Source organism: Hyla sarda, chromosome 9, assembly GCF_029499605.1.
Source record: "Hyla sarda isolate aHylSar1 chromosome 9, aHylSar1.hap1, whole genome shotgun sequence".
Classification (NCBI taxonomy): domain Eukaryota; kingdom Metazoa; phylum Chordata; class Amphibia; order Anura; family Hylidae; genus Hyla; species Hyla sarda.
In genome coordinates this window covers 169,092,681-169,111,026 of record NC_079197.1, presented here as the reverse complement: position 1 = coordinate 169,111,026, position 18,346 = coordinate 169,092,681, and the positions used below count along the sequence as shown (strand labels likewise).

The 18,346-nt window shown below is 46.1% G+C and overlaps 2 protein-coding genes across 3 annotated transcripts in view; one reads left to right on the top strand and one right to left on the bottom strand.

Annotated features, from left to right (window-relative positions):
* The window catches only part of ATF6B (activating transcription factor 6 beta), a 66,758-nt gene extending 54,651 nt beyond the window's left edge, over positions 1-12,107 (bottom strand). Inside the window, exons 1-4 of the mRNA XM_056541449.1 lie at positions 12,033-12,107; positions 11,844-11,930; positions 7,486-7,543; positions 4,860-4,949 (exon numbers count right to left, since the gene is read on the bottom strand). Of these exons, the coding sequence (XP_056397424.1) occupies positions 4,860-4,949; positions 7,486-7,543; positions 11,844-11,930; positions 12,033-12,107 (310 nt within the window). The remainder of the gene's footprint in view (positions 1-4,859; positions 4,950-7,485; positions 7,544-11,843; positions 11,931-12,032) is intronic.
* The window catches only part of LOC130290298 (oocyte zinc finger protein XlCOF7.1-like), a 33,257-nt gene continuing 22,397 nt past the window's right edge, over positions 7,487-18,346 (top strand). For both annotated transcript variants that reach the window (XM_056537712.1, XM_056537714.1), the window contains exon 1: positions 7,487-7,618. The gene's annotated coding sequence lies outside the window, so the exon portion shown is untranslated. The remainder of the gene's footprint in view (positions 7,619-18,346) is intronic.

The following is an 18,346-nucleotide window of genomic DNA, read 5'->3' as shown; positions in this document are numbered from 1 at the left end:
ATACCTATCCCTATCTTATATGAAGGATAGCCTTATACCTATCCCTATCTTATATGAAGGATAGCCTTATACCTATCTCTATCTTATATGAAGAATAGCCTTATGCCTATCCCTATCTTATATGAAGGATATCCTTAGGACTATCCCTATCTTATATGAAGGATATCCTTAGGACTATCCCTATCTTATATGAAGGATAGCCTTATACCTATCCCTATGTTATATGAAGGATAGCCTTATACCTATCCCTATCTTATATGAAGGATAGCCTTATGCCTATCTTATATGGAGGATAGCCTTATACCTATCCCTATCTTATATGAAGGATAGCCTTATACCCATCTCTATCTTATATGAAGGATAGCCTTATACCTATCCCTATCTTATATGAAGGATAGCCTTATGCTTATCCCTATCTTATATGAAGGATAGCCTTATACCTATCCCTATCTTATATGAAGGATAGCCTTATACCTATCCCTATCTTATATGAAGGATAGCCTTATGCTTATCCCTATCTTATATGAAGGATAGCCTTATACCTATCCCTATCTTATATGAGGGATAGCCTTATACCTATCCCTATCTTATATGAAGGATAGCCTTATACCTATCCCTATCTTATATGAAGGATAGCCTTATACCTATCCCTATCTTATATGAAGGATAGCCTTATACCCATCTCTATCTTATATGAAGGATAGCCTTATACCTATCCCTATCTTATATGAAGGATAGCCTTATACCTATCTCTATCTTATATGAAGGATAGCCTTATGCCTATCCCTATCTTATATGAAGGATAGCCTTATGCCTATCCCTATCTTATATGAAGGATAGCCTTATGCCCATCTCTATTTTATATGAAGGATAGCTTTATACCTATCCCTATCTTATATGAAGGATAGCCTTATACCTATCCCTATCTTATATGAAGGATAGCCTTATACCTATCTCTATCTTATATGAAGAATAGCCTTATGCCTATCCCTATCTTATATGAAGGATATCCTTAGGACTATCCCTATCTTATATGAAGGATAGCCTTATACCTATCTCTATCTTATATGAAGAATAGCCTTATGCCTATCCCTATCTTATATGAAGGATATCCTTAGGACTATCCCTATCTTATATGAAGGATATCCTTACGACTATCCCTATCTTATATGAAGGATAGCCTTATACCTATCCCTATGTTATATGAAGGATAGCCTTATACCTATCCCTATCTTATATGAAGGATAGCCTTATGCCTATCTTATATGGAGGATAGCCTTATACCTATCCCTATCTTATATGAAGGATAGCCTTATACCCATCTCTATCTTATATGAAGGATAGCCTTATACCTATCCCTATCTTATATGAAGGATAGCCTTATGCTTATCCCTATCTTATATGAAGGATAGCCTTATACCTATCCCTATCTTATATGAAGGATAGCCTTATACCTATCCCTATCTTATATGAAGGATAGCCTTATGCTTATCCCTATCTTATATGAAGGATAGCCTTATACCTATCCCTATCTTATATGAGGGATAGCCTTATACCTATCCCTATCTTATATGAAGGATAGCCTTATACCTATCCCTATCTTATATGAAGGATAGCCTTATACCTATCCCTATCTTATATGAAGGATAGCCTTATACCCATCTCTATCTTATATGAAGGATAGCCTTATACCTATCCCTATCTTATATGAAGGATAGCCTTATACCTATCTCTATCTTATATGAAGGATAGCCTTATGCCTATCCCTATCTTATATGAAGGATAGCCTTATGCCTATCCCTATCTTATATGAAGGATAGCCTTATGCCCATCTCTATTTTATATGAAGGATAGCTTTATACCTATCCCTATCTTATATGAAGGATAGCCTTATACCTATCCCTATCTTATATGAAGGATAGCCTTATACCTATCTCTATCTTATATGAAGAATAGCCTTATGCCTATCCCTATCTTATATGAAGGATATCCTTAGGACTATCCCTATCTTATATGAAGGATAGCCTTATACCTATCTCTATCTTATATGAAGAATAGCCTTATGCCTGTCCCATGCATGTTTAAACTCCTTCACTGTATTTGCAGCGACCACTTCTGCAGGAAGGCTATTCCATGCATCCACTACTCTCTCAGTAAAGTAATACTTCCTCATATTACTGCACAAACCTTTCCCCTCTATATAACACTATGTCCTCTTGTACTTATCCCCATTATATTTCAGTGTCCAGAGTTCGGACCATTCTTCTAGTTTGCCTAAATCCTTTTCCATTTGGCGGATCCTCCAGGAACATCAACCCTGTTACAGATCTTCGTGTCATCAGCAAAAAGACTTTACTTGCCCTGCAGGACAATGGGATGCCGTGTAATGCCAAATGGTGCCTCCACCATCTCCCCCATATATATATATCAGGGATGTGGAAATCCTATCGCCCGATGCCCGGGACATGCAGTTCAGGGTAAGTCCAGGCCGGACCTGACAAGCGTGGCGGCGCTCAGCAGTCTGTATGGAGCGGCTCTGGACTCCTGCCCGCTCCATACTCTGCAGCCCCCACGGCTGATTTCAGTACCTGAGGCTGCCACTAATAGCCAGCATGCATCTGGCTATTAACCCTTTAATGTCCTTTACATAGTCAACTATTGAGTCCCGCCCCCTCCCATAGACATGAATGAAGGGGACATCACGTCTCTAGTCCTGGAAACCCAGTGTTTCTGAGACCGGAGCAGCACCCGGGTGCACAGAATGCCGGGTGCTGCCCAGAGATTGCGATGGCGTTCCTTGGATAGGGGATAAGATGTCTATGTGCTGAATACCCCTTTAAGTTCAGTGCGAACCCGAAACGCGTTGGCCGGGCTACTACTTGTCATTGTATGTAATATTGTAAGAATAAATGCTTTGTGCAGTTGGAGAAGCACCAGAACTGGAATAAGTCCTTTTATTTGTCCAATTCAGGCTGCGTTCACATCACGGTTTTGGCTCCGGTTTAAAAACCGTACAGCAACCGCATACGTTTTTTTTTTTTTTAACATGGACGTCAATGGGAAACGCACATGTGTACGGTTCCATACGGGAAACCATATACGGTTTTCACTTTGCACATGCGCATTTGTATCCTAAAGTCCCCACCCAAGACCCCTCACATTAAAAATGGACAAAATCTTCAAAAACGTATGGGTTTTGTTTTTTTAAACTGACGGAACTGTATGCACTTTTAAAAATCACATACGGTTTACCTTTTCCCATACTGTTCCATCCATTTTCTTGCCATAAGGTTTTCTTTAGAAAAACCGATTGAAAACAGTATGGCAAAAAAACTGATGTGAAACCAGCCTAACCCTTTAATGTCCTTAACATAGTCAACTATTAAGTCTACAAGACACAAACAGCAGAAAAGGAATGTGAACCCTAATAATCCATATACAGGGGGCACAACCCAATACATTGTAAAGATGGGGCACACTCTTATGACCCGTATACAAGATATATACCCTGCTGCACCATATACAGGGGGCACACACCCTGCCCTGCACCATATACAGGGGGGCACACACCCCGCGCTGCACCATATACAGGGGGCACACACCCCGCGCTGCACCATATACAGGGGGCACACACCCCGCGCTGCACCATATACAGGGGGCACACACCCCGCGCTGCACCATATACAGGGGGCACAACCCAATACATTGTAAAGATGGGGCACACTCTAATGACCCGTATACAAGATATATACCCTGCTGCACCATATACAGGGGGCACACACCTCGCACTGCACCATATACAGGGGGCACACACCCCGCGCTGCACCATATACAGGGGGCACATACCCCGCGCTGCACCATATACAGGGGGCACACACCCTGCGCTGCACCATATACAGGGGGCGCACACCCCGCGCTGCACCATATACAGGGGGCACACACCCCGCGCTGCACCATATACAGGGGGCACAACCCAATACATTGTAAAGATGGGGCACACTCTTATGACCCGTATACAAGATATATACCCTGCTGCACCACATACAGGGGGGCACACACCCTGCCCTGCACCATATACAGGGGGGCACACACCCTGCGCTGCACCATATACAGGGGGCACACACCCCGCGCTGCACCATATACAGGGGGCACACACCCGGGTACACCATATACGGGGGCACACACCCAGGTACACCATATATGGGGGGCACACACCCTGCGCTGCACCATATACAGGGGGCACACACCCGGGTACACCATATACAGGGGGCACACACCCGGGTACACCATATACAGGGGGCACACACCCGGGTACACCATATACGGGGGACACACACCCGGGTACACCATATACAGGGGGCACACACCCCACGCTGCACCATATACAGGGGGCACACACCCCACGCTGCACCATATACAGGGGGCACACACCCGGGTACACCATATACGGGGGACACACACCCGGGTACACCATATACAGGGGGCACACACCCCACGCTGCACCATATACAGGGGGCACACACCCGGGTACACCATATACGGGGGACACACACCCGGGTACACCATATACAGGGGGCACACACCCCACGCTGCACCATATACAGGGGGCACACACCCCACGCTGCACCATATACAGGGGGCACACACCCTGCTGCACCATATACAGGGGGCACACACCCTGCGCTGCACCATATACAGGGGGCACACACCCTGCGCTGCACCATATACAGGGGGCACACACCCCACGCTGCACCATATACAGGGGGCACACATCCTGCGCTGCACCACATACAGGGGGCGCACCCCAGTACACCATATATAATGCATATACCCCAGTACATTGTTTATATTGTATATACCCCAGTCCTCGCTGGTCAGCAGGTTGTCCGCACAGAACTTGGTGTCCAGGTCGCTGAGCAGCAGGTCCGTTGCCATGGTGACCGCAGCCCCTGCAGGAAAGAGAGCAAAGCGTGAAAAAGAAAGCAAATAGAACCTTTATTTTCGCTCTATACAAGATTATTGGATTTGCTAATTGTTTTATAATTCCCCAGGTCTCTAGGTGAACAGATGCTTTCATTTTGTATCCTACGGTCGCCCCAATCTTATACCCTACGGTCGCCCCAATCTTATATCCTATAGTCGCCCCAATCTTATATCCTACCGTCGCCCCAATCTTATATCCTACCGTCGCCCCAATCTTATATCCTACCGTCGCCCCAATCTTATATCCTACCGTCGCCCCAATCTTATATCCTACCGTCGCCCCAATCTTATATCCTACCGTCGCCCCAATCTTATATCCTACCGTCGCCCCAATCTTATATCCTACGGTCGCCCCAATCTTATATCCTACGGTCGCCCCAATCTTATATCCTACGGTCGCCCCAATCTTATATCCTACAGTCGCCCCAATCTTATATCCTACAGTCGCCCCAATCTTATATCCTACGGTCGCCCCAATCTTATATCCTACAGTCGCCCCAATCTTATATCCTACGGTCGCCCCAATCTTATATCCTACGGTCGCCCCAATCTTATATCCTACGGTCGCCCCAATCTTATATCCTACGGTCGCCCCAATCTTATATCCTACGGTCGCCCCAATCTTATATCCTACGGTCGCCCCAATCTTATATCCTACGGTCGCCCCAATCTTATATCCTACGGTCGCCCCAATCTTATATCCTACGGTCGCCCCAATCTTATATCCTACGGTCGCCCCAATCTTATATCCTACGGTCCCCCCAATCTTATATCCTACGGTCGCCCCAATACTATAGTCGCCCCAATCTTATATCCTACGGTCGCCCCAATCTTATATCCTACGGTCGCCCCAATCTTATATCCTATAGTCGCCCCAATCTTATATCCTATAGACGCCCCAATCTTATATCCTACGGTCGCCCCAATCTTATATCCTATAGTCGCCCCAATCTTATATCCTACGGTCGCCCCAATCCTATATCCTACGGTCGCCCCAATCCTATATCCTACGGTCCCCCCAATCTTATATCCTACGGTCGCCCCAATCTTATATCCTACGGTCGCCCCAATCTTATATCCTACGGTCGCCCCAATCTTATATCCTACGGTCGCCCCAATCTTATATCCTACGGTCGCCCCAATCTTATATCCTACGGTCGCCCCAATACTATAGTCGCCCCAATACTATAGTCGCCCCAATCTTATATCCTACCGTCGCCCCAATCTTATATCCTACCGTCGCCCCAATCTTATATCCTACCGTCGCCCCAATCTTATATCCTACCGTCGCCCCAATCTTATATCCTACCGTCGCCCCAATCTTATATCCTACCGTCGCCCCAATCTTATATCCTACCGTCGCCCCAATCTTATATCCTACGGTCGCCCCAATCTTATATCCTACGGTCGCCCCAATCTTATATCCTACAGTCGCCCCAATCTTATATCCTACGGTCGCCCCAATCTTATATCCTACGGTCGCCCCAATCTTATATCCTACGGTCGCCCCAATCTTATATCCTACGGTCGCCCCAATCTTATATCCTACGGTCGCCCCAATCTTATATCCTACGGTCGCCCCAATCTTATATCCTACGGTCGCCCCAATCTTATATCCTACGGTCGCCCCAATCTTATATCCTACGGTCGCCCCAATCTTATATCCTACGGTCGCCCCAATCTTATATCCTACGGTCGCCCCAATCTTATATCCTACGGTCGCCCCAATCTTATATCCTACGGTCGCCCCAATCTTATATCCTACGGTCGCCCCAATCTTATATCCTACGGTCCCCCCAATCTTATATCCTACGGTCGCCCCAATACTATAGTCGCCCCAATCTTATATCCTACGGTCGCCCCAATCTTATATCCTACGGTCGCCCCAATCTTATATCCTATAGTCGCCCCAATCTTATATCCTATAGACGCCCCAATCTTATATCCTACGGTCGCCCCAATCTTATATCCTATAGTCGCCCCAATCTTATATCCTACGGTCGCCCCAATCTTATATCCTACGGTCGCCCCAATCCTATATCCTACGGTCCCCCCAATCTTATATCCTACGGTCGCCCCAATCTTATATCCTACGGTCGCCCCAATCTTATATCCTACGGTCGCCCCAATCTTATATCCTACGGTCGCCCCAATCTTATATCCTACGGTCCCCCCAATCTTATATCCTACGGTCCCCCCAATCTTATATCCTACGGTCGCCCCAATCTTATATCCTATAGTCGCTCCAATCCTATATCCTACGGTCGCCCCAATCTTATATCCTATAGTCGCCCCCTGCTGGTGTCATCACATATACAACTGGCCCTGAGCTCTGTAGCCCAAGGCGAAGATATTTCCTGAAGGAGACATCTCGTTTACTAACAAGATTACGTCACGACGCATAAAAACTAGCGTTATGACGTCACTTCTTGCAAGGATAACGCGGGTGACAGCGCGGTACAGCGGGGCCAGGGAATCGTTACATCATTACCCGGTATTTACCGATGCCAGGAAGAGACTGCAGACACCGTCCGAAAAGGCACAGGTCAGGGAGACGGCTCTCCACCAATCAGCTCACACTCCTGTACGGCTCCGGCCAATCAGATGGGAGGAAACAATGTCCCGCCTCCTGCAGGTATTTACCGATTATCAATAGGGGAAGACCGATGGCCAATGAAATGGCTTATGTGGGCTTGAGTGACGTGAGTCTGAGCCAATGAGATGAGGAAGAGGAGTGGCCCAACGGAAAGAGGATGGAACGGGTTCTGCTTGGCATCTGATTGGATGGGAAGGAAGAGTCATCGTTTTGACAGGCGGCCCAAAATGCTTTGCTGTTTGGAGCATGCGCAGTAATACGAGGCGACCGGTGACGGAATTTGTAGTTTTATGACCTCTAGGGAATGCAGGTTGATTATACAGTATTAGGATATATTGTACATAATCCGCAGCGGAATCGTGACCAAAAGATGCTCTCTAATTATAACACATTCTGTGAAACATATATATATATACACACACAGTGGTCCCTCAACATACGATGGTAATCTGTTCCAAACGGACCATCGTTTGTTGAAACCGTCGCATGTTGAGGGATCCGTGCAATGTAAAGTATAGGACAGTGGTCTACAACCTGCGGACCTCCAGATGTTGCAAAACTACAACACCCAGCATGCCCGGACAGCCAACGGCTGTCCGGGCATGCTGGGAGTTGTAGTTTTGCAACATCTGGAGGTCCGCAGGTTGAAGACCACTGGCAGAGGAAGTTGTACTCGCGTGTCCCCGCCGCTCCGGACCGTCACCGCTGCCCTGGATGTCGCCGTCCATCGCTGTCGCCGCGTCCCCGAGGTGTCCCCGACGCTCCGGTAAGGCCTCTTCTTCCCCTGGATCCTCGCTCTTGGTCGCCGCCATCACGTCGCTACGCACGCCGCTCCTATTGGATGACGGGACGGCCTGCGCAGCGACGTGATGACGACGATGGAGAGCGCCGACAATGCAGGGGATCCCAAAGAGGAGGCGCCGGAGCCCCGAGGACAGGTAAGTGATCGTCAGCGGACCACACGGGGCACAGTAAACAGCTATCCTGTGGTAGCTGAAGCAGTCTGCGCTGCCGGATAGCCGTTTATGCGATGGCCCCGACATACAAAAGCATCGTATGTTGATGCTGCCTCTGAGAGTGATCGTATGCTGAAATGATCGTATGTCGGGGCCATCGTATGTCGGGGGGGGGCACTGTATCTCTGGTTAGAGATTATTCTGCTTTCACACAATAGAATTGTCCGTTTTAAAGATCCCTTATAATGACCCGTTAATGAAACCATTAAATACGGCAGTTACACGGCTGTTACAAAATCCCATTATCGTCTATGGGATTTTTACATTATCCGTTTAAGCCCGTTATTAATAAGGGACGTTATTTTGTGACAGGGGAAAGTAACGGGAGAAATAGCGCATGCACTATTTTTCCGTTCTTTCTCCCCTCACAAAATAACGTCCCTTATTAATAACGGGTTTAAACGGATAATGTAAAAATCCCATAGACTATAATGGGATTTTGTAACAGACGATTTTAAGGGTTTTCATAACGGATCATTATAAAAGGTCTTTAAAACGGATGAATTTATAGTGTGAACGGGGCCTTAGATAAGTGATCTCCAACCTGTGGCTTCTCGGCTGTTGTAAAACCCAAATTCCCATCTTGCTAAACTACAACTCCCAGCATGCCCTGACAGCCGTACCTGTGGCTTTTTAGGATAACATTGGGGGACCAGGCTTCTCAGCAAAATACTGTTAAAATACAAGCTTTAATAGTTCCACAGAGAATCATGGATAAAAACAACCACGCCGACGTGTTTCGAGCTTAGATCAAGCTCTTAATCATGGCCATGATTAAAGGAGTACTCCGGTGGAAAACTTTTTTTAAATCGACTGGTGTTGATAGCTGTCACGCCCCCTCCCATAGGCTTGCATTGAGGGGCGGGGGCGTGACGTCACACACCGCTGGCCCTCTAGTCGCCCGTAATCAGTCCCGGAGCGAACACGCTCCGGGCACTGATAACAAACGGCTGCCGCGTGCATGATCACGGGCGTCCCCAGCTGCGGGACTCCCGCAATCAGGCATCTTATCCCCTATCTTTTGTATAGGGGATAAGATGTGTAAGCACCGGAGAACCCCCTTTAAGTTAAACAGATTTGTAAATTACTTCAATTAAAAAATCCTAATCCTTCCAGTACTTATTAGCTGCTGCATACTACAGAGGAAATTATTTTCTTTTTGGACCACAGTGCTCTCTGCTGACATCTCTATCCATTTTAAGAACTGTCCAGAGCAGCATATGTTTGCTATGGGGATTTTCTCCTACTCTGGACAGTTCTTAAAATGGACAGAGATGTCAGCAGAGAGCACTGTGCTCGTGATGTCAACAGACAGCTCTGTGTTCCAAAAAAGAAAATAATTTCCTCTGGAGTATTCAGCAGCTAATAAGTACTGGAAGGATTAAGATTTTTAATAGAAGTAATTTACAAATCTGTTTAAATTTCTGGCACCAGTTAATAAAAAAAAAAGTTTTCCACCGGAGTACCCCTTTAAGAGCTTGATCTAAGCTCGAAATGCGTTGGCACCCTTGGGTTCCCACACTCTTTTCCCAGAACTTGAACCCTGATTCACGACCATGGGGAACTGCAGTACCATGGGATAGTTTTGGTACCAACACGTTCTCCTGACGGTCCGGGCAAACTGGTGACAGAGGAACGAGTCTCCTTGGGCCTTGTCTGACAGCGCCTCTGAATCGAGGAAGAATGATCCGAAATCCCATAAGGAACGCGGTATAGCTGTTGGCCGACTTATCTTTACAGCTCCCCACATACATATGAACGTTCAACTGGGCTGAACATCCATGTGTTCTCAATGAAGAGAGGGGAGGTAAGGTGATGTCACACTCCTCTGGAGGCGGCTTGTCTGTTAGGACACAAGACTCTTCTCACCCCAACATCATCTGTTGGGGGAAGAGTCCAGAGAACCCCATACATATTAGACAGTGAGCCAGTCCAGCCAAAGGCAGAAGGTTCAGATGACTTTTGAGTAATGTGGATGAGGGACTTAAAGGGGTACTCTAGTGTAAAAAAAAAAAAAAAAAACGTTATCAACTGGTACCAGAAAGTTAAACAGGTTTGTAAATTACTTCTATTTAAAAATCTTAACCCTGCCAGTACTTATTAGCTGCTGTATACTACAGAGAAATTTCTTTCCACTCTGACCACAGTGCTCTCTGCTGCCACCTCTGTCTGTGTCAGGAACTGTCCAGAGAAGGAGCAAATCCCCATAGCAAACGTCTCCTGCTTTGGACAGATGTGTCAGCAGAGAGCACTGTGGTCAGACATAAAAGAAATTAAAAAAAGAAAAGAACTTCCTCTGTAGTATACAGCAGCTGATAAGTACTGGAAGGGTTAAGATTTTTAAATAGAAGTCATTTACAAGTCTGTTTAGCTTTCTGGCATCAGTTGATTTAAAAAAAATGTTTTCCAACGGAGTACCCCTAATCCAACATAAGGTAACTTTAGTACTTACCTGTCCGCCAGTAATGGACAAGCTTAAGAAGGATCCATGCTTGTGTTGGTGGTAAATGGCCCCCAGGACGCTGCTGGTTTGTTTAACTACAATCCCCAGGATCCCTTTTTTCTAGGTGGAAGGCGACTTTTCTCCCTCCCACACAACAGCCACCCCACCCACTGCAGCACAGCTAGGCTCCCTTCCATGCATGCTGTGCTTAAATCTACAATTCCCTGCAGCCCTGTGGACAGTAATCTCCCTCCTACCCAGCGGGCACTCCACCTATTGAAGCACAGACATGCTCCCTTTGCACATCTACTCTAATGTAATGTCTTGGGCCAAACAGACACTTGGGAAAAAACAGAAACACTCATTTTGTATGCTACTAACAATTGGGGCAAAGATTACATAAGAATTGCAAGACCACCATCAAACACAGGTACAGACACTATATTATGAACTACTCTAACTTTACCGCCCCTGTAGCATAGTCAAATAAAAAAAAATTTGCGGAATACACCATTAACACTGCAGAGTACTGAACCAAATACAAGAACAACCATAGAAAACAAGTGATGGCTTAGAGAGGAACAAGAGGTCAAAAGACATCAAAAAATAACCCCAAAAAAGTTTGGTGCCAGCAGTATATTTCTAGGTTCTTAGGCTTCCTGGCTCCTGAGATTTGAACCTTTGTGTTTTGGAAGCAACTAACAATAAGATCGGTTTCTATTTCCAGCAGATTATCCCTACACAAAAATTTAGATAAAGAAGAATTTAGCCATGTCTGGAGAACATCATTGTTCTCCACATATACCTTCGGTCCTTCACAGCAGAGCTCTATCATCTGATCCCCAGGAAGCTCCTTATGACCAATCATGGAAAAGTGAAAATTTCCAATGTTCTGAATGTGGTAAATGTTTTAAAAATAATTTTAATCTTATGATTCATTAGAGGAATGTCCTGAATGTGGCAAATGTTTTACCAGGAAATCAAGTCTTGTTACCCATGAGAGAATCCACACAGGAGAAAAGCCGTATTCATGCTCTGAATGTGGTAGATGTTTTACCAAAAGATCCATTCTTGTCAAACATTAAAAAAAAAATACCATACGGGGGAGAAGCAGTTCTCATGTTCCGACTGTGGGAGAGGATTTATCCATAAGCCGAACCTCATGATACATCAGAGGATCCACACCGGGGAGAAGCCATATTTCTGTGTGGAGTGTGAAAAATGTTTCACGCGAAATCAAGATCCACATGGGGGAGAAGCCATTCCCATGTTCAGAATGTGACAACTGTTTTACCCAAAAATCACATCATCTTAGACATCAAAAGGTTCACACAGTTCCCTTTTTTTATTTTCCCATTTTTATGTTCGGAGTGTGGAAAATGTTTTACCTTGAGACCAGTTCTTATTGAACATCAGAGGATTCACATTGGGGACGGGGGTAGTGTCTAGTTAAATATCAGAAGACTGACTCACAATGATTCTCTCACTTAGAAGACCTCTAACGTCAAAGTGTTTACAGAAGAAATATTTTTTTTTTACTGATGTAATAAAGTTTTTATTAATTAACAGTGTCATGTGATTCTGCTTGCGTTTTTAATATGGCAAAACTCAATATTTGAGGTTTTATCTTCAGGACAATAGATGTAGATGTACCTCCCGGAACTTAACGCACCAGGATGTACATTTACATTGTAAGCGGCCGTCTGACTATAAAAGAGAGTACAGGAGCTGCGCTCTCTTCATAGACTGTAAGTGACAGATTCTATAGGCAGCCATGCACTTACAGTTAATGATGATCCTTAAAGAGGTACTCTGCTGCTCAGCGTTTGGAACAAACTGTTCTGAACGCTGGAGTCGGCACCGGGAGCTCGCAACGTCCTAGCCCTACCCCCTCATGACATCACAACCCGCCCCCCTCAATGCAAGTCTATGGGAGGGGGCGTGACGGATGTCACGCCCCCTCCCATAGACTTGCATTGAGGGGGCGGGGCGTGACATCATGAGGGGGCAGGGCTATGACGTCACAAGCTCCTGGCGCCGACTCCAACGTTCGGAACAGTTTGTTCCAAACGCTGAGCAGCGGAGTACCCCATTAAGTTCCATGATCAATAGCAATCAAAGCACTTAAACGCGGCAATGACAGTGTCCCTAACTGATCGGCACCCCCACAACATGTGTGCGGGGGTCTGACTTTTACAATAAATATTAAAAATGTTTTATAAAACACACATAAGCCCCTTCCCTAATAACACCCTATTTTTCGAATAAATACAAAAATATATTAAAAATTGCTGATATTTGGTCACATCACATACCAGAAAAATAGTCATATATATATATATATATATATGCTGAAGGCTGTCCGGGCATGCTGGGAGTTATAGTTTTGCAACGGCTGGTGGAACACTGGTTGGAAAACATTGGAGTAGGCCATTAAAGGGGTTTTTCTGCCAATTTGTCCAGTAACAGGAAATGGAAGAGTAAATCAATAAAACAAAAAACGTACTTACCTTACACTACCGGTCCAGAGCAGAGTTGCTCTGTAGTCTCCAGCTGAGGTTCCACGAATGTGTCCCGTATACTCTTCAGGGGACCACAGCAGCCAATCGCTGGCCTCAGCGATTATGTGCACTTCCTTTCCTCTCTCCTCCTTTCTTAAAGGGGGGCATTTCAGGATTATAAAAACATAGTTGCATTTATGTGGAAATAGCTCCACTTTTGTCCTCAGGTTGTGTGCAGTATTGCAGCTCAGTTCGATTAAAGAGAATAAAGCCAAGTTGTAATACCACACACAACCTGAGGACAGATGTGGTGCTGTTTTTGAAGAAAGCAGAACATTGGAAACCCCCTAAATGGACAATCTGAGGCCCAATTCTATCTTTGAGCCAAAGACAGACTCCCCTGGCACCTTGTGTGATCTCACCACACATCCCCCTCCAGCACAAAACCACCCCATACATAAATTAAAGGGGTACTCCTGGAAACTAAACCCATAGCCCATCCTTTCCCTCTCTTCCATATTTAATTTACTATATATCATTCATTAGCTATAGAGAGCAGTTTCCCATCTTTGGCTGTCACTTACATGCATGAATTGAGGGAATGACATCATCCAGACATCCATTCTGTCTCTGTCCAAATCCCTCTCTGAAAGCAGCCCCCATCCTCCTGAGTGACACAGACCATGTGGTTTCTGCCCTGCACTGTCATGCTTAGTTTGGTGCTGAGAATCAGGAGGTGTGTGCAGCCTCAGCCAATCAGACACTGAACCTCTCTCTGCTACTCAAAGCAAGAGGGTGGGGTCTGCTCTCAGTGTGAACCTGGCTGACAGAGCAGAGCTGCAATGATTGCTGGGAGACATAGGCAAGAGGAGGGAAGGATGGCAAAGAACATCAAGCAGCCAGAGAAGACAACAGGAGCCACAGGAGCCATGCATATCAGGCAGGATGGTTTACAGGGAACATATCCAGGTAGTCTGTTATCCAGGTATTTTCTGTTTTCTAGCAACTCAGGGTATGGTAGCGCCACCTGCAGCCCATAATCTCACTACACAATGAACCGCAAGGTGGCAAGATGGGGTATATGGTCACACTATAGAATTCAGCGGGAACATTTCCCTTGCTGAAATCCTTATTGAAATTGCCATTAATTCTCCATGGAATATGCCGTGGAATTTAGTTTGAAGTCCCATTAATTGAATGTGCTTTTAGTAGCGGATTCTGCTGGAAAGAAACAATGTCCAGGTGTGTTTTTGTATTTAATTAAACTTTATTTTTTATTTAATAATAATAATAATAATGTTTTTAGTCGGGGCTGCCGTTTTACCTAGAGAACAAGTGATGGCATAACTTGACGACACCAACAACAGCAGTAGATCCGGAGGTGTAAGGAGAGGCAGCCATCTGTTACTGTGTAGGATACCGGCTCCATCCCCCGTCATGACGCCCCCTGTCAGTTTCCGCCGCTCCGACTGAATCATGACATGTGCACAGCGGCAGAGGCCGCTGTGCACATGTCATGATTCAGTCAGGAGCGGCGGAAACTGACAGGGGGAGCCATGTACATCCAGTGAGTCCATCCACTCCCGCCTCACACAAAGCCTTCCTCGGCCAGGCATGTCAGCTGCCCACCGTCCCTGAGTTATGGTGGGGACGTTAGAGCAACAAGCTGAGTCAGCTCACCATGGATGATTGGCTGGGTCCCGCACACACTCCCCCTGCTATTGGTTGCAGGGAGGGTGTGCTGCAGCTCAGCTGTTAGGTGGGGACTCTCTTGCAGGCAGAAATGTAACCCAATTTTTCCTGCCTCCAGCCTTCCTCTCAGTCACCACGGCGGTCAGCCTCGCTCTCCGCTGCTAGTCACCGCGCCTTTCAGCCTTGTTCTTCCCTGCCTTCAGCTGCACAGCCCTGTAGCCCTGCTCTCCACTACAACAACTCCGGATATTTCAGTCAGAAATCTCAGCCCCGCAGCCCTGCTCTCCACTACAACAACTCCGGATATTTCAGTCAGAAATCTCATCCCCGCAGCCCTGCTCTCCACTACAACAACTCCGGATATTTCAGTCAGAAATCTCAGCCCCGCAGCCCTGCTCTCCACTACAACAACTCCGGATATTTCAGTCAGAAATCTCATCCCCGCAGCCCTGCTCTCCACTACAACAACTCTGGATATTTCAGTCAGAAATCTCAGCCCCGCAGCCCTGCTCTCCACTACAACAACTCCGGATATTTCAGTCAGAAATCTCAGCACCGCTTTCCGCAGGCTCCAGCCCCGATCTCCACAGACGCACAGCCCCACTCTTCACTGAAGAGAACATAATCTGGTTGTATCCTAGTAGAGGACATCATAACACTCATATGCTAGGACAACATCATCTCGCTAGTATCCTCTGGCAAGATCAGGACATGCTCCACCCAATCTTCACCCTGAGAAAAAAAACAAAAAACAAAAATAACATTTTAGGTCAAAAAAATAAAATAAAAATGGCCCTGATTTACTAAGAGTGGAGTGTAGTTTTTCGTGAGTTAATTCCCTACACTTTTTTCCCCCACATATATAAAAAAATATTTTTTATTTTATATATTTTTTATTTTATTTGAATTTTTTTTTATTTTTTTTATTTATTTTTTTTTATTTTTTTTACAAATGCTCTGATCTGTCAGGTTTTCCTCAGCTTAAATTCACCACATTTTCTGAGGAAACCTTAGTAAATATGTTTAGTTTTTGTGAAAGTGTCAGGGACACGCCCCTTACGGTGGCCGCTCCCCCTTTCCCCGACAGTTACGCCCCTTTTTCTTCGGGTTTTCTAAGTAAAAGAGTTTGTAGGGTTTTTTCAATTCTGGTGTAAGTTCTGGCTCAGACATGTGTCTTTGTCTTAAAAATATGTGGATGGGGTATTCAACCCCACGAGCGGCTCACTATATGTGTAATGCCATCATGTATGGCCCCTGAATACAGCCTCAAGATTGTTAAAATAAAAAAAAAGGTTATTAAATGTTTGGCGCAATGATTTAAATGTTTTCGATTTTTATTGGGAATAAAAATTTTTGTTTAATAACTGACCATAATACAGGAGAAGGAATCTTCTGAGGGAAAATCTGCTTCTCTCCCGTACATCAGAAGAAACGGCGAGTACTTTGCCGTCGTCTGGATCGTGGATCTCAAGGAGAATAACGTTGCGTCTAAATAAGTGTCCCATTCGTTCTGCTTTTCGTTCACAAGCTTTGTGAGCGCCCTGTAATGTGAGCAAATAAAAATTCTAATTCTGTCAGACTTAATATTAAAGGAGTAAAGGGGGGCGGGGGGGGGGGGTTAGGTGGTTTTTGTAATGATCATTAGAAGGAGGTTCACCTGTGAGGCCGGCGACATATTAGCCAACTTGGGTGGGGCTCAGCTTTCCTCCCTCCTCCCACTGTATTTGTGCTTAACCACACCGGTAGTACCGTATTTTTCGCCCAATTTATAGGTGCAAAATCTAAAAAAATAAAGATTTTGAACCCAATAGTGGTCTTCAACCTGTGGACCTCCAGATGTTGCAAAACTACAACTCCCAGCATGCCCGGACAGCCGTTGGCTGTCCGTGCATGCTGGGAGTTGTAGTTTTGCAACATCTGGAGGTCCGCAGATGGAAAACCACTGCAGGAGGAGGTAATACTCATGTGTCCCCGCCGCTCCGGACCCGTCACCGCTGCCCTGGATGTCGCTCCATCGCTGTGTCCCCGCCGTGTCCCTGTCGCTCCGGAACGTCTCTGCTGCAGGCCGGGTATCCTCGCTCTCTGTTGCCGCTATCATGTCGTGACGCATGTACGCGATGACGTGATGACGAAGAAGGAGAGCGCCGGCCATACAGGGGATCCCTGAACGGAGAAGACACCGAGGAGGCAGGTAAGGTCCCTCCCGGTGTCCTGTAAGAACTAATCCGGCTATTCAGTCGGGCTGTTCGGGACCGCGGTGGTGAAATCGCGGCGGTCCTGAACAGCCCGACTGAACAGCCGGGTTAGTGTCACTTTCCCCTTCAGACGCGGCGGTCAGCTTTGATCGCCGCGTCTGAAGGGTTAATACAGGGCATCACCGCGATCGGTGATGTCCTGTATTAGCCGCGGGTCCCGGCCGTTGATGGCCGCAGGGACCGCAGCGATAGGGGTGTATTCACCGTATAAGACGCACCGACTTTTTCCCCCCAGTTTTGGGGAAGAAAAAGTGCGTCTTATACAGCGAAAAATACGGTAATGGGAGCAGGCTGTGAGTTGGACCTAATTCTGCTGTAATTGCCCACTGGCTCCTGTTTTGCTCATCATGCACAGGTAGGTTAGTGTTAGATCCTGTGCCACTTGAGAAACCTTGGCGTTGGTGTGCGGGCTCAGGTATGTCCTTCATATAAGGATATACTGGCTAAGGTCTCAATTTTAACATCAGTTTGAGGGTTAGTCATAGGTCACTGTCTACATCTACCACAGTAGTGCACCTAAATTTATGTATTGGTCATTAGGTGACTGAGGACAGTTTTTTTTTTTTTTTTTTTTTGGGGGGGGGGGGGGGGGGGGAGAAGACAGAGGATGGAGTGTGTGGGGTGATAAGGAGACAGAGGATTGGGTTTGGTGGGGGGAGGTGGCATTGGGGTGATGAGAAGACCAATGATGGAGTGGGGGAGGAGACTGAGGATAGGATGAGGGGTATGCGGTGATGAGGAAACCGAGGAAGAGGGAGGGAATGTCTGTATATGTATGATAGATTTATGTGTTTGTGTGTATGTATGATAGATGTGTGTATGTATGATAAATCACTCCTATTATATACACACACATATCC